General features: G+C 40.5%; 1 protein-coding gene across 1 annotated transcript in view; it reads right to left on the bottom strand.

The window, feature by feature from the left end:
• Positions 1–5264: 5264 nt before the first annotated feature.
• TTC29 (tetratricopeptide repeat domain 29) overlaps positions 5265–15285 on the bottom strand; it is a 264832-nt gene continuing 254811 nt past the window's right edge. The window contains exons 11-12 of the mRNA XM_062199063.1: positions 6001–6067; positions 5265–5334 (exon numbers count right to left, since the gene is read on the bottom strand). Coding sequence (XP_062055047.1) covers positions 5307–5334; positions 6001–6067 — 95 coding nt within the window. The 3' untranslated portion in view covers positions 5265–5306. The remainder of the gene's footprint in view (positions 5335–6000; positions 6068–15285) is intronic.

The following is a 15285-nucleotide window of genomic DNA, read 5'->3' as shown; positions in this document are numbered from 1 at the left end:
TTTTCAGTTTTATAAGTAAAAATGACTCAAATTGGAATTTAAGGGGAAAGCACCAAAGATGCTACTTGATTAAGTCTATCAGATGGGACAGCAATGTGAGTGTTTAGCATTTGATAGTAAATTCTGGTTTCTGTTGACCTTCCCACCAGGTTTATGTTTGATGTATCTAATTTCCTTAGTGTTTCCAAAGATGTGAGCATTTTTATCAAAAATATTCTCATAAAACTCTTTAGGTTTTTGAATTTAAGAAGCCAGTATAGGAAAAGGCAGTTGTTACAGAAAAGGCTTCAGACGAGAAAAATGAGTATTTATTATTTGGGTTTAGAAATTAAAAGCTAGAATTGTTTTTATAACAGGAAAGAAGTTTCTTTGTGTTAACCTTGATTTTTAAATTAGGGAGATGTAGGGATAGGCATTTGCACAGTGATTAAGTCACTGTTTGGGGGGCTCAGGCCCCATTTCAGAGTATGTGGTTCAAGTCCTGGCTCCTCTGCCTCCAACTAACTTTATACTAACGCAGAAATTAATTATTTCTTTCCTCCTAATAACTGTGGGGTTTTGTTTGTTGTTATTTTTCCAGGACATTGAGGTGCACTGATAGCTCATTTATTTGATGCTTTTCCAATTTCTAGAATGCAGGTACCAATTACTACAAACTTCCCTCTTAACACTGCTTTTGCTATGACCCATATGTTTTGAAATGTTGCATTGCCATCTTTTTTCATTTGCCAGAAATTTCTTATTTCCCTTTTGATTTCTTCTATGATCCATTGTTCCTTTTCAGGCATTTCATCAATCTCTTCACACTCTGATATTGAAGTGTTGTTGTGTTCCTTTGGGGGTGTCATATTGTCTTCCTTATTATTATTTCTTGAGTTTCCACATTTATTTTTATTTATTTATTTTTTTGACAGGCAGAGTGGACAGTGAGAGAGAGAGAGATAGAGAGAAAGGTCTTCCTTTTTGCCGTTGGTTTACCCTCCAATGCCCGCCGTGGTAGGCGCGCTGCGGCTGGCGCACAGCACTGATCCGATGGCAGGAGCCAGGTGCTTCTCCTGGTCTCCCATGGGGTGCAGGGCCCAAGTACTTGGGCCATCCTCCACTGCACTCCCTGGCCATAGCAGAGAGCTGGCCTGGAAGAGGGGCAACCGGGACAGGATCGGTGCCCCGACCGGGACTAGAACCCGGTGTGCCGGCGCCGCAAGGCGGAGGATTAGCCTATTGAGCCGTGGTGCCGGCCTCCACATTTATTTTTAGGCATTTTTTGAAATACTTGTTGTTTTTCTCTTCTGATGGATTTTATCTTTGAACTATGGCTCTGTGGCTCAGTGGAGTGTCTTCTCTTTCAGTGAATACCCAGAGGTGTAATGTTGGGTGTGGTCAGGGAGCTCTGGTCAGTGATCCAGCATAGGGTGAGTATCCAGGGTGACATCCAAGTTGGGTATGGTAAATCCTTACTTGTCAGCAGGGAAGAGGGTATGATTACTTCTGTTGGCATAATCCCACTCTCACCTCTATTCTTCCAAGGTGATCAGTGCCCTTGGTTAGCCCACAGTGGGTGCAACACTCACCCGTACTGTCACATGAACTGCACAAAGGATCTGTGTAGTCCTTGTCTGAACACAGACCCCACAATAATGACTCACCCCAGACAATCAGGGAGCTCTGAGCCTTTGACACCACACACAGTAACTATCCAAAGATACAGCTACACCCTGTGCCCTATCGTGTAGTCAGAGTTCCTGTAGTTTCAGCACAAAAGGTTCTCACAGTCACAAGGTGACAAGGGTCCTCTCTGGCTGGCTAGTCTTTCCCATCCACAGAGAGGCAGAAATGTTTCCAGAGCCAGCTGCCTCTCGTGCTCTGCCTTGGTGGTTTGAGCCCCAGAGTCTGTGATATGTTGAGAGGTTGTATGTGGGTACCCAACCACAGCTGTATGTGGAAGTCCAACCTCTTTCAATCCTCCCAGCCAGACTCAAGGTCAATGGAAAATGTGGATTTTTCCCTCTGGTAAAATTCCTGGATCATATGTGTGCTCAAGAGCCAGCACAGTCATTATTTGTGTCAAAATGTTGGCTTCTCTCCACTTGTTGCTGGGGGTGTATACCCTAGCTGCCACAGGCAACCACTACTGGTGTCAAGATGGTGCCCTTTCCTAGGCAGTTGCCAGGCATCATGTGGGGGGGATGGGGATAGAGAAATGTGCTTTTTTTTTTTTTTTTTTTTTTGGCTGTGTTAGGCATTTATCCTGTTACCCTAAGGGTTCCAGGCTGGACTCAAAAGACAGTGCACCCAACCAGACTCTCCCTCTGGCTATATCACTAGTAGTACCAGCTCTGCTGCATTCTGCTCTCACAAGCTGGTGTTTTCTTCAGCTCTTGGCTATGGGGACCCTGTGTTTCATCTGGCTCTTATCTGCACTCATTTCTGTGTGTTTGCACCTTTCACGCTGATCCATGGTATCCCTCTTCCTTCTGTAGAATTCCCACTGCCGATTTCTCTGTTACTCTTCCCTGGGAATGCACTTCCTCCACTTTTTTCGCTACTAGATTCCCCTAGCTTAAAGCAGTGTGTCCTTTCCCTATCCCATCTTCTTTGAATCCCCAGGGGTTTAAGGTCTTCTCATATGCATGGATTTCAATGTTTTTGCACAAAAAATAAACATTTTTAAATTCTATTTTCCACAAATTTTTGGAAGTACCTTGCAATATAGTAGTATGGATACACAAAACTTGATTTAACCATTCCTAGGTTAATGAATTTAGGGCAGCTCAAATTTTCTAGTATTACAGATGATCTGTGATTAGCACCCCTGTAGGTAAATGTATATGTACCTGCTTGAATAGTTTAAAGGAAATTGTTCTAGAAGTAGAAATGTTAGCTCAAATGATATTAATTTCTAACCTTTTGATAAGTACTGCCTAATTAATTGTACATATGGTGCTAGCATATGAGAGTGTCCTTCATCTTAAACCCTGGATACCCAACATATTTTTTAATTTTTTAAAAGTTTATTAATTTGAATAGTGCAAAATGATATTTTGTGGTTAGTTTGCCTTTCTCTAATCTTTACACAGCTTTGCTGTCTTCTTTTAAAGTTGTGGTAAATTGTGTATAATGCAAGTTGAATTAAATACATTCACATTGTTGTACAACCATCATTACTGTCCATCTCCAGAAATATTCCCTCTTCCCAAACTGAAAATCTGTACCCATAAACACCAGCTCCTCCATTCTCTATCCTCCCAGTCCCTTGTTACCACTATTTTAATTTCTGTACGAGTTTGCCTATTCTAGGTACCTCATATCTGTGGAATGATACAATGTTTGCTTTTTTTCTGGCTAATTTCATTCATCATAGTATTTCTAAAGTTTACCCATGCTATAGCATATATCAGAAATTTATTCATATTCCATTGTATGTAAATACAACATTTTTATCCATTCATCATTGTTAGATGTTTGAGTTGCTTCCTTTTTGCCATTATGAATAATGGTGCTACAGACACCTAAGTATATAAGTATCTTTTAGGTTTGTACCTACAATTGGAAATATTGGATCATAATGTCATATATTTAACTTTTTGAGAAATTGACACACAATTTTTCATATTAACTACATATTTTAAATTCTACACAGTACTATACAAGTGGTCCAGACAGGTCATATTATACTATATGTATATATTCTGTTTGAATTTTTTTTCTTGGTTGCTTATTTGTATGATTTGTCCATTTCCCTATTAATGTGTCTTTGTTTTCTTCTTTTCTCCTTCCTTCTTTGTCTCCTTTTCTTTATTGATTTTCCAGAAGTTATTTGTATTTTATGGGCATTAGATATTTTGATGTGAACACTTCTTCTGCTCTGTCATTGGTCTTTTTGTTTAATGACTTTTGTACTCTACAGATTTTTTAAATTTGTAATCACACAGGTTTTTGTGGTTATTTATTCTGTGCCTAACCTTGATTTCATGCTTCAAGAAGTGTTCCTGACCTTAAGATTAGAAAAACAATCCTCTTGTTTCAATTTTGCTATGTTATGGTTCACTCTGCCTTGACAGTGTCAGATAAGGCACACATCCTGGACTCTGTTCCGGAGTGGAGAACCAGTGGTGCGGCACATTCACTGTATAATCCATCCTTCCTTCCCCCCATGGTTTTCAAATGCTGACTTTATGATATGCTAATTTTAATATATAATTTGGACCCTTTCATTGATATATCTATGTGTTCCTGGCCATTATCACCATTTTCATTGACATTCCTAGCTAGACTAGGAAATTTCTGGAAAAAGAAGTTCCCACAATCACTCTAGAAGGTCTATTTTCAGAATTCTCTAATCACCTGTCTCAACACCTCTTCCTGCCTTAACACCTCTGTCTCAGTGTTTTGTAAGCTTGAAGGCAGACATCTGTGCTTGACTTCAAGAGAGAAACACATTTTAGTTCTTTAGAAATTGTTTCTATTGTTTGCATACATGATGCAGGAAAACACTTTTCTTCCAATGACCTCACCTACATTGTTTTGGTACTTGGATTGTTTCTTGCATTGAGCCACTTGCAATATCCCAAGGTTAGTCTCTACCATTCAACCATGGAGAATTCAAAGAAATCAGAATTAAGGGGTACAATGACCAATGCTAAATGAGAACAGAAGTCTTTATTGTTCGTAATGCATTTCCTTCATGGGTTCCCCTGAGACTTGCAGATAGTATACACATAAACATCTCAGCTGTGTCCTTTCTATTGCAAGACATATTAGAGAAGACTGAAGGATTTTCTTAATCTTTAAAATCGACATGAATAAGTTAGGTTATATTCTATCTGCTAAAACTGTCACAAAACATACTTTTATGTAGGTAAAGCAAACTCCTTTGATGGTACTTACCAATGCAATTACCTTTATCACTTACAATCCTTTTATCTATGTTGAAAAGCTTCCCTGAAATTTTAGATTATTCTGAATGTATTCAACACAGGAAATTTCCATAAACTTATAATTATTTCCTCATTAGAAATAATGAGTTTTGATTCTACTGTATCACTACTTCTTGTGGAGTAGTGCATAAGAAGAAAAATTTTGTAGTTTATTTTATGGATAATTGTCAGTTTACTATGCATGTGGGGTAGGTATAATTTTCAGGGACTTAGAAGTTATAGTCTAAATTTGTAGCAAACCAAAAACCAAGTCAGTCAATTTTATTATAACCCTATATTATTTGTGACATGTTCCTATTACAAGGATCAAAGTCAAAATGATGTGATAAATTTCTTCTTGCTTTGATGTTGAGTCAAAAGCCGCTTTATTTAAGTTTCAGTTTTTTCATCTAGAAACCTGAAATAAAAGAATGTAAAATTAACTTTTATATTGTGCTAGAAAATAAAAAAACCCACTTGCTTTGAGAGATATTTTGCCCTCTGTAATCTTCAGACACAACTTAAAGATTTAAAATACTTAAATTCATATGGTATTTAAAAGGAAATATGTGATTTTTTTAGAAGAACCAGTATTTTGGTGTTAACTTATCAAGTGCTGAATGAAACTACTTTTGTGTTTAGAGACAGATTAAACTCAGTATCTGGCCGGTTCTGTGGTTCACTTGGCTAATCCTCTGCCTGTGGCTCTGGCACACCAGGTTCTAGTCCCTGTTGGGGCGCCAGATTCTGTCCCGGTTGCTCCTCTTCCAGTCCATCTCTCTGCTGTGACCCGGGAAGGCAGTGGAGGATGGTCCAAGTGCTTGGGCCCTGCACTCACATGGGAGACCAGGAGGAAGCACCTGGCTCCTGGCTTCGGATCAGCGCTGTGTGCCAGCCGCAGTGCACCGGCTGTAGTGGCCATTTGAGGGGTGAACCAACGGAAAAGGAAGACCTTTCTCTCTGTCTCTCTCTCTCTCTCTGTCTAACTCTGCCTGTCAAACAACAACAACAACCCTCCCCCCACCAAAAAAAAAAAAAAAAACAACTCAGTATCTTGCACAAAGTAGGTGTTAGTAGAAAATACCTGTTGAATTCTTCCAAATATTCTGTGTTTTGAATTTCACTTTCTTCTGTGGATCTTCTAGACTCTCCTAAAGAAAAAAGATATTTAAATTTAATGGTTAATAGGTATAAGTGATAGTGGGAATCCCACTTCAGGGTATCCATGTGATAAGGGTGTATGTATCATCTGGCTGGATTGTATTATCCAAAGATGGCCACAACAATGTCTCACACTTCAAATGTTCCTCTTCAGCATGACCCTATCAGCCCCCAACCCTGAAGGAAGAAGTAGAATCTTATTTATCTCCTCCTCAAATTGGGCTAGGCTTTGAGCTCTTTTGTTACCAACAGAATGTGGAGGAAGGGACTCCAGGATATTCGAGGGAAGATCAGCAATGGGTATGCAGCCTCCACCTGATGTCCTTAGGATGCTTGTTTTGCAGGACACAGGTCACTGGATAAGAAGTCCTAAAACCCTGGGACTGCCATGCTGGAGAAGCCATAGATGCATATGCTAATAGGTGGTACCAGTCTTGCAGCCATCCTCACCAAGGGTGCCATCTGTAAGTGAAGCTGTCTTTGATCTTCTAACCATCCTGTCAGATGAGTACCACTTGCTGACCTCAACTGATGCTCTTCCTGAATCCCTAGCCCACAAAATTCCTGTGATTTAATAAAATGGCAAATGGAAAGGCCAACTTCTGGGGTAAGATGACTTGTTCAAACAACTCAGAAGGAAAGTTATATACTTTCCTTGGAAGGGAGGAGAGAACTTCCACTTTGCTTCTGGCTCTGTCTAAACACTGACAGATTGTGGACTCAAGAGGTTTCCATAGCCTTGGCGGCTCTTGGCAAGAGCCTCGGGTGATCACTGATGTCATAAATAAGAGTGTTGATTGTTAAATCAACAATAGGAGTCACTGTGCACTTACTCCCCATGTAGGACCTCTGTCCTTAATGAGTTGTACTATGAGAATTAACTGTAAAACTTGTTTTCAAACAGTACTTTACTTTGTGTGTCTGTGAGGGTGCAAATTGTGGAAATCTTTACTTAGTATAGAGTTGGTCTTCTGAATACAGAGTTAATTAAAAACAAATCTTAATGATGGGAGAGGGAGTAGGAGGTGGGATGGGAGAGGGGGTGGGAAGTCAGGTATGAGGGGATGAACCGCTATATTCCTAAAGCTGTACCTATGAGATTTGTATTCATTAAATAAAAGCTTTCTAAAAAAAAGTTGAAAAGGCAAAAAAAAAAAAAAAAAAAAAAAAAAAAGAATATCAGCAGGAAGTCAGGGACCAGGTTTTTGGTTCTGATTTTGCCACTAATGAGCTGCTTAATTTTGGACCAATAGTTTAACTTCTCTGGGCCTCAGTGTCCTGCTTTGTAAAATGAAAGGGTTATGGTAAGCAAGGTTTTCCTCAGCTCCAAAATTCTATGAAAACCTTAATTGGAAAGGTTTAAAAATAGAACAAAATAAATTGAAACACTTATTGTATCATGTAATACTGAAAAAAAGGGAAAGTTACAGAGCAATGTATATACCCAAATAATGAAGTCAAATAGAGAAAGTTTATATATCTAAACATACATGTTAATTTGATACTTAACTTTCATATCTAACATTTTTCTTTTTTTTTTATTTGGGGTTTGTGTGTGTTGGAGGGAGACAGATCAAACGCTCATCTACTGGTTCACGGTTCCCTTTCCAAAAGCCCTCAATGACTGGGGCTGGGCCAGTTTGAAGCCAGGAGGCAGAAACTCAGTACAGGTCTCTCATATGTGTAACTGGGATCCAAGTACCTGAGCCATCACAGGCTGCTTCCAATGGTGCAAATTAGCAGGAAGCTGGGATTGGGAGTGGCACGAGGACTCAAATCCAGGTACTCTAATATGATTTGTGGGCATCTTCACTGTTAGCTCAACCCCTGAACCTTTATTTTGACTTGAATCCACTGGGACCAGTTCAATAAGATGCTCTGTATCTCATAATGACAGGGGCTAGCTTTCAAGCCAACTCTTCCAATTTCCTGAGTTCTATTTTTCATAAGGTTCTACATATTTCCTATGATGTCCCATCTCCCATACACTGCAACTCTGGAAACATCTCCACTGTATCCTTTGGAATTTTTGATCCACTATTGGCAAAATACTCTGCTTTCTGAAATTTTTAAACTTTTCTTTCTGTGACAGAAATCGGTCTCTCCTCGAAGGGAACAACCTGCCCACGAGCTCTTTGTGCTTGTGTTTCTTTGCCTTCTCACTACCGGACCTGGAGATGCTAAGTGACCTCTTCCTCTCTTTCGCTCTTTCTGGACAGTCACCTTCTCTGTTTCCCAGCATCACACTGTACAACCAACCATTGGTCACCATTGCTTTCTTTGATTCTATCATTTGGCCATCATCACTGCTCCTTTCTCAATCTAGAAATCTCAACGTGCATGCAGGTTATTGCGCCCCTAAGTCTCAATTCCTTGAGTTCCTATTCTTTCAGTTTGTTTCCTTCACCTGCCATTTATTTCCCTAGACATAGATCTTGTCATTGCCAGTTGCCACTGCAAGCTGCCCTCGATCTGTTGCTTGCATTCGATTACTTGACTGTCTCCTTTTATTTTCCAGATCTCTCTCTAGGGCTCCAACTCTAGCATTCCTTCCACCTCCTTGTGAGCTCCTATCCTACCACTTCTTTGTTGTTCTTTCTTATTTTGAAGTCTCTCTCTCTTCATAGAATTTAAATTCCATAATCACTCCCTTGCAAATAGCTTAGACTTTACTTTTTTTCACTTTGTCATGCTCACTTGATAAAGCTGTAACCCTAGTTAAATCCAACTGTCTGCCTGTTACTTCCCTGCAATATACAGCTCAATGTGGCTGGAGAAAATATACAAGAGGCTGAGAAGCCTCACTTTCAATTTCGTGGCTACACACAGTAGGTGGGCCCTTAATGCTTTAAGGCCATCCTGTTAAACACCCTTTTTCCCTTCATTCTTCCACTCTCCTAGATATCTTTTATTTTTTCTCAAACCTTAAACTCTCTAAATGAATCGTTATTCTCAGCTGATGACTTATTCTCTAATTTCATAGAGAAAATGAATACAGCAGGAGATGTTTGGTGCAGATGTTTGATCTGTAGGACTTCAGGGAAGCTGGAAGACCAGGACCAACACCACTCCAACAAGGGAACCCAGAACCAGTGAAAGCTGGTATGTGATATTTGCTTATACAGCCTGACATTTCAATAGAAACTGAAACTTCTCTGTCATTAATGGTAAAGACATTCTCATGTGGAAGATTCTCTCAAGCAGGCAACAAAGGATACTATTTACATCATCATGTGGCCTACACTGCATTGAAACAATGGAATAAGCCAGGAAATGCTGAATTGCCACAAACCGATTGTCTTCCTTTATTTGTAAACCATGACCATGGTATGCAATACAGTATTATATATAAATGAGATTTTTAAAAATGTCTGTAGAAGAGTATGAATTGATGTGAAGGAGATACTACCAACTAGTTTTTCGACTGGAAAGGTGACTGCATTTTTTTTTAAGTTTTGATGTGCAAAAACATTTTTAGTGGCTTTATTTTAGAAAAGGGTAAATAATAACTCATACATAAGGGTTGTGTCAGAGTTTATAGACTAGACCTCTGGTAATGGATTCAACCTTTTCACAACAAATCAAAAGTATTGGTATATGCTCACATGAATATACAGTGGTCATTACCTTAAATTTAAAACTCGCTATAAGCAGCAAACACATAGAGCAGAATATGAGGGCTGTATTGTATCAGTGTGGTCTGCTGAGAATTTCTCCATATGGTTTTTGCCTTGTTGAAATATAGGTTGCAGTTCAAAGCTAAAGGGATTACTTTTGAATAGTCATCACAGAGGTTGATTACATTCGTATATCATATTTAGCTGGACCCTGCAGGCTATTATTCCATTAGCTATGCTGCTCCTGCCATTGTCAAAAAGTTGATCACCTAGTGTTAAAAGACTGTGATTTTTGTTGGCCTTATCAAAACGACTCAAAAGGTTTGTTAAAAAATAAAACTCAGATAACGTTTTATGAAACTGATTCAGAGAAACTACTAGGTATGAAAATGTTCATATCCTGTGGGTGATCTTAGCATTCTGCCATTATTGATGATGAGAGGATATTTTGCTTTTGTATTTCAGCATATTCTGCTTAAAGTCATAGATTCAATTTTAGTAGAAATGATACTTCTTTCTCACTGATGGTAATGTCTCAGAAACGGATTTCTGAAAAAAAGTACAAAAATCTCTCCTTTCCCCAACAGATATTTCAAACATATAACATTGACGCCATGGAAGGAAGCCTATCTATGATGGCCTAATTACAATATGATTTTACCAGACCACCTGAAAAAGAGAATAGAGATTTGTTTTGAGGAAACATGTATATATGAAGACAGTTTATCATTCACACTTAATAACCAGAAGATAACTTCCAATAAATAAATGGAAATGTTTAATGCCTAATTCTTTAGACAATGGTTGTGTAGTTTGATTCATGTGATTGCAGTAGTTGAAGAACTTCAATGAGTTAAATATGTGTTTTTGTAAAACCTGTATCCCATTACCAGTATAAGGCATATTCAGATAAGCTTGACTTTTTTCTTTTCTTTTCTTTTTTTATTTTTTGACAGGCAGAGTGGACAGTGAGAGAGAGAGATAGAGAGAAAGGTCTTCCTTTTGCCGTTGGTTCACCCTCCAATGGCCGCCGCGGTAGGCGCGCTGCTGCCGGCGCAGGAGCCAGGTGCTTCTCCTGATCTCCCATGCAGGTGCAGGGCCCAAGCACTTGGGCCATCCTCCACTGCACTCCCTGGCCACAGCAGAGAGCTGGACTGGAAGAGGGGCAACCGGGACAGAATCGGTGCCCCGACCGGGACTAGAACCCGGTGTGCCGGCGCCGCAAGGCGGAGGATTAGCCTATTGAGCCGCGGCGCCGGCCTGCTTGACTTTTTTCTATTATTAATTAGCCACAAATAAGTAATGAAAATTCCTCTTTGAAAAACATATTGTTAATTATAAGTTTATTATTTGAAATAACATTCAAAAATTGCATTAGAAATTAGGTAATTTTGAAGGTATCTCAGTTGATCAGCTAGTCCTTGAATTGTGTTCCTAGAGTGGTGATGGACAGGCACAGACTCGGGTGTACTCTTTGGCATGGTATTCCTTGTAGCTGATGGGGGTTGGGTGGGGTGGGGAGGCTGGTCAGGAGTACAGGCTGTGATTCCGGAACATAGCCACACACTAATTTTGCCTCATTAGCACTGTTCTCTAATCAACTGAACTTTTCAATAAGTGGAAGTTTCCTAATTATTTCTCATACTTGCTTGCCTTCAGCCACTCCAGTTGATACTTACAATAGAAGAGTATCAATTGTGAGGAAACAGATGGTACACTCAACTGTGATTGTGAGAAGACTTGAATTAAGGGATGATTAAGAGATGAGAGGGGCTGGAGCTGTGGCGCAGCAGGTTAATGCCCTGGCCTGAAGCGCCAGCATCCCATATGGGCACTGGTTTGAGACCCGGCTGCTCCACTTCCGATCCAGCTCTCTGCTATGGCCTGGGAAAACAGTAGAAGATGGCCCAAGTCCTTGGGCCCCTGCACCCACATGGGAAACCTGGAAGAAGCTCCTGGCTCCTGGCTTCGGGTCGGTGCAGCTCCGGCCATTGCAGCCAATTGGGGAGTGAACCATTGGATGGAAGACCTCTCTCTCTCTTTCTCTCTCTCTCTGCTTCTCCTCTCCCTGTGTAACTCTGACTTTCAAATAAATAAATAAATCTTTTAAAAAAAGAGATGAGGACAGGTTGAGGAACAAGCAAGAGGCACCCAGGAACTAGTCATGGATAGAGTGCCACTTTCATCGCTGGGGCTGAAGGGCAAGGATGAAGATGGTGCCATTGCATCCTGAGTGAGAGATGGGGATTTATAAAAGGGATCACCCAACAGAATCTAGACGCAGCCAGTGTAGAGTGCCACAGCTGTGAGAGCTGAGGGGAAGTCAAGGGCAGGGGAATCATAGCCTAACTCCCTTCACCTTCTTCATCCCTTTAGGTAGAGCCTAATCTGAGAGCCAGAAGTCAAGTAAGCCTGATTTGTAGGCTTACCTGGGACACAGAATAGAGAAGGTGGGAGAGCTGCTCATGTGTGTGTGGATGTGTGTGTGTGTAGGGGGTAGCAACCAGCATAAAGTAATCACAATATGCAAATGTCATCTTCTGGCAAAAGTTTAGAATGTGAAGCATGACTTAAGTGTCCACATATTTGATTTTGGCTTGATTTGGTGATTTTTTTTCTTCCATTTTCTCTGTGCCCCCTTTTCTCTCATCCCTCCCTCCCTCCTTCCTTCCTCTCTTCTCTTCTCTTCCTCCTCCTCTTCTGCCTTCCTTCCTTCTCTCCTCTTTTCCTTCCTTCCATCTCTTGTTTCTTTCTTCTTTTGGTAATATTGGTTTGCCATTCATGGCCCTTCTCATTGTACAGTTGGGTAAAAATTTATTGAACCAAAGTTAGAGATTATAGAGTTAATTTCACTGTATCAAAAAATGAGTTTTCTTGGTAATCTCTTCCTAATTTTTGTTAACAAAATTAATCTCTTCTGCATTTTCAAGTAGATATCATAATGTAGTATTTCTATATCTGATGAATATAATAATAAAGATGCCAATTTTAAAAAAATATTTATTTACTTATTTGAAAGGCGGAGTTACAGAGGTAGGGGCAGAGGCAGAGAGAGAGAGAGAGAGAGAGAGAGAGAGAGATCTCCTAGCTACTAGTTCACTCCTGAAATGGTTGCAACAGCCTGAGCTGGGCTGATCCAAAGCCAGGAGCCAGGAGCTTCTTCTGGATCTCCCATGTGGGTGCAGGGGCCCAAGGACTTGGGCCATTTTCTACTGCTTTCCTAGGACATAGCAGAGAGCTAGATTGAAAGTGGAGCAGCCAAGACTTGAACCAGCATCCATGTGGGATGCTGGCACTGCAGGTGGCAGCTTTATCTGCTACACCACAGCACTGGCCCCTGACATGTGTTCTAATTCAGGGCTGGTGTATAGTAATTCTCTTTCCAATGTTTGTGTTAATATATGAAACTTATTAAAATTTGTACAAGAAACTGAAGTATATTCTTATACAGAGGTATAGGTCTTTATTTTCCTTTTAAGCACCATTATCTTTTTTTTTTGACTTTTTTTTTTTTTTTGACAGGCAGAGTGTACAGTGAGAGAGAGAGAGACAGAGAGAAAGGTCTTCCTTTTGCCATTGGTTCACCCTCCAATGGCCGCCGCTGCCAGCGCACTGCGCTGATCCGAAGGCAGGAGCCAGGTGCTTCTCCTGGTTTCCCATGCGGGTGCAGGGCCCAAGCACTTGGGCCATCCTCCACTGCACTCCTGGGCCACAGCAGAGAGCTGGCCTGGAAGAGGGGCAACCGGGACAGAATCTGGTGCCCCGACCAGGACTAGAACCCGGTATGCCAGCGCCGCAAGGCAGGGGATTAGCCTGTTGAGCCGCGGCGCTGGCTAAGCACCATTATCTTAAATAGATGGAATTAAAGTAGATCTAGATGGAGCCCTAAGGTGTAATATTGGCATAAAATTACACTGGGTTTCTTTTTCTGGGTGTCTAAGCTTTTAATGAGAGTACCAGATTTATGTCTATTTATCTGTTCAGATGCTAAGCATTTTCTCAAGATAAATAAGTGTAATGTTTATGTCCCCAGATAATTCTTTTGATTTCACCTTTTGTTGCTACATTTCAAATCATGCATTTTTTTCCTGGCCAAGATAGAATAATGGAGATCAGATTACCTTTTTTCCTAAAACAACTTCCTTCCCTTAACCCCAGAAATAATGCATACATCAATGATTTAGAAGACACTGTACACCAGACAACAAAATTTAGTGGTCCTGGACAGATAAGAAATTGTACAATCCTTACAGTAGCTCCAGCTTCCCTCCTTATATTTCCAGGCCATGGTTCCAAGAAGGAGAACCCAGGAGGAACCTAGCAGTCTCTGAAATGGAGCAGAGATCCTGGGGAGACCAAGGCAACCAGAGTTTGCAACTAGTGGACTGAGTGTTTTGTACCCCACACCCAAATTCATATGCTGAAGCCTAATCTCCAATGTGATGGCTGTCAAAGGCAAGGCCTTGACAAAGTCTTCATATCATGAGGGTGGAACCCTCGCAAGAGATGATCTATTTCTTCCATGTGAAGATGCAACAAATAGGAGTTCATTTGCAAACCAAAAGACGTTGACTAGCACCCTGGTCTATGACTTCCTAACCTCCAGAACTGTGAGAAATAACTATGTCATATTTAAGTCACCTAGTCTATGGTGATTTGCATAGGTAATACAACAGACCGCGCAGACTGAGACAAGTGCGCTGGAGAGGAGAGAGGCAGACAACAAGGTCCTGCCGATCTGTACAGGTCAGTCTCAAGTATTTGGTCAAGTTCAGATCAGAGCATCTGTGTAAGGAAATACCAAAATTTCCACGAGTGAACAATACACAGTGTCCACAGAAGGCCGAGAGTATCACCTGTTATCATTAGCCATACTGGAAAGTTTCTTAATTCACAGGAATTGGGTAGAAGGGTCAAACCTCAGAGGTAATTTATAGACTGAACTAGGCTCAGAGCCTCACTAACAGATACTAAAAGCAAGACCTGAAAGGATCTGACTATTACCATTTGACTTTACTGCATTTCAAAAGCAAGCTCAAGAGTAGCTATGGAAATACAGAACTATTCAGCATCAAAACAAAACAAAGCAAGGTAAAATTCAGTGTCTGGCATCTAATAAAAAATTATAAAACATGCAAGAAACCATTTGGAGGACAAAAATCATTCAAAATGGACCCAGAACTGACACAGTTGTTACAATTAGGAATAAAAAATATTAAAATAATTACTGTAACTGTATTTTAGATGTTAAGAATGCTTATAGAGACATGAAAAGCAAAAACTGATGATTTAGAAGATGAAGTAGTGGGTACTACTCAAAATAAAATGAAGAAACAGAATTAAAAATATGAACAGATTTGAGCTGCAGCACACCTTTAAGAAACAATACAGCAGTTCCTCCTTGTCCAAGGGAGACACATTCCAAGACTCCCAAGGATGCCTGAAGCTGTGGCTGGTATTCCCAAACCCTACATATATGAAGGGTCTCCAAACGTTTTATGGAAAAGGCTGGTGTTGTGGCACAGTGGGTTAAGCCACCACCTGTTTCACTGGCATCCAATATGAGCACCGGTTCAAATCCTGGCTGCTCC

Source organism: Lepus europaeus, chromosome 8 (genome assembly GCF_033115175.1).
Source record: "Lepus europaeus isolate LE1 chromosome 8, mLepTim1.pri, whole genome shotgun sequence".
NCBI classification, from domain to species: domain Eukaryota; kingdom Metazoa; phylum Chordata; class Mammalia; order Lagomorpha; family Leporidae; genus Lepus; species Lepus europaeus.
Note: the sequence above shows the minus strand (reverse complement) of the source record. Positions and strands in the feature narration are given on the sequence as shown.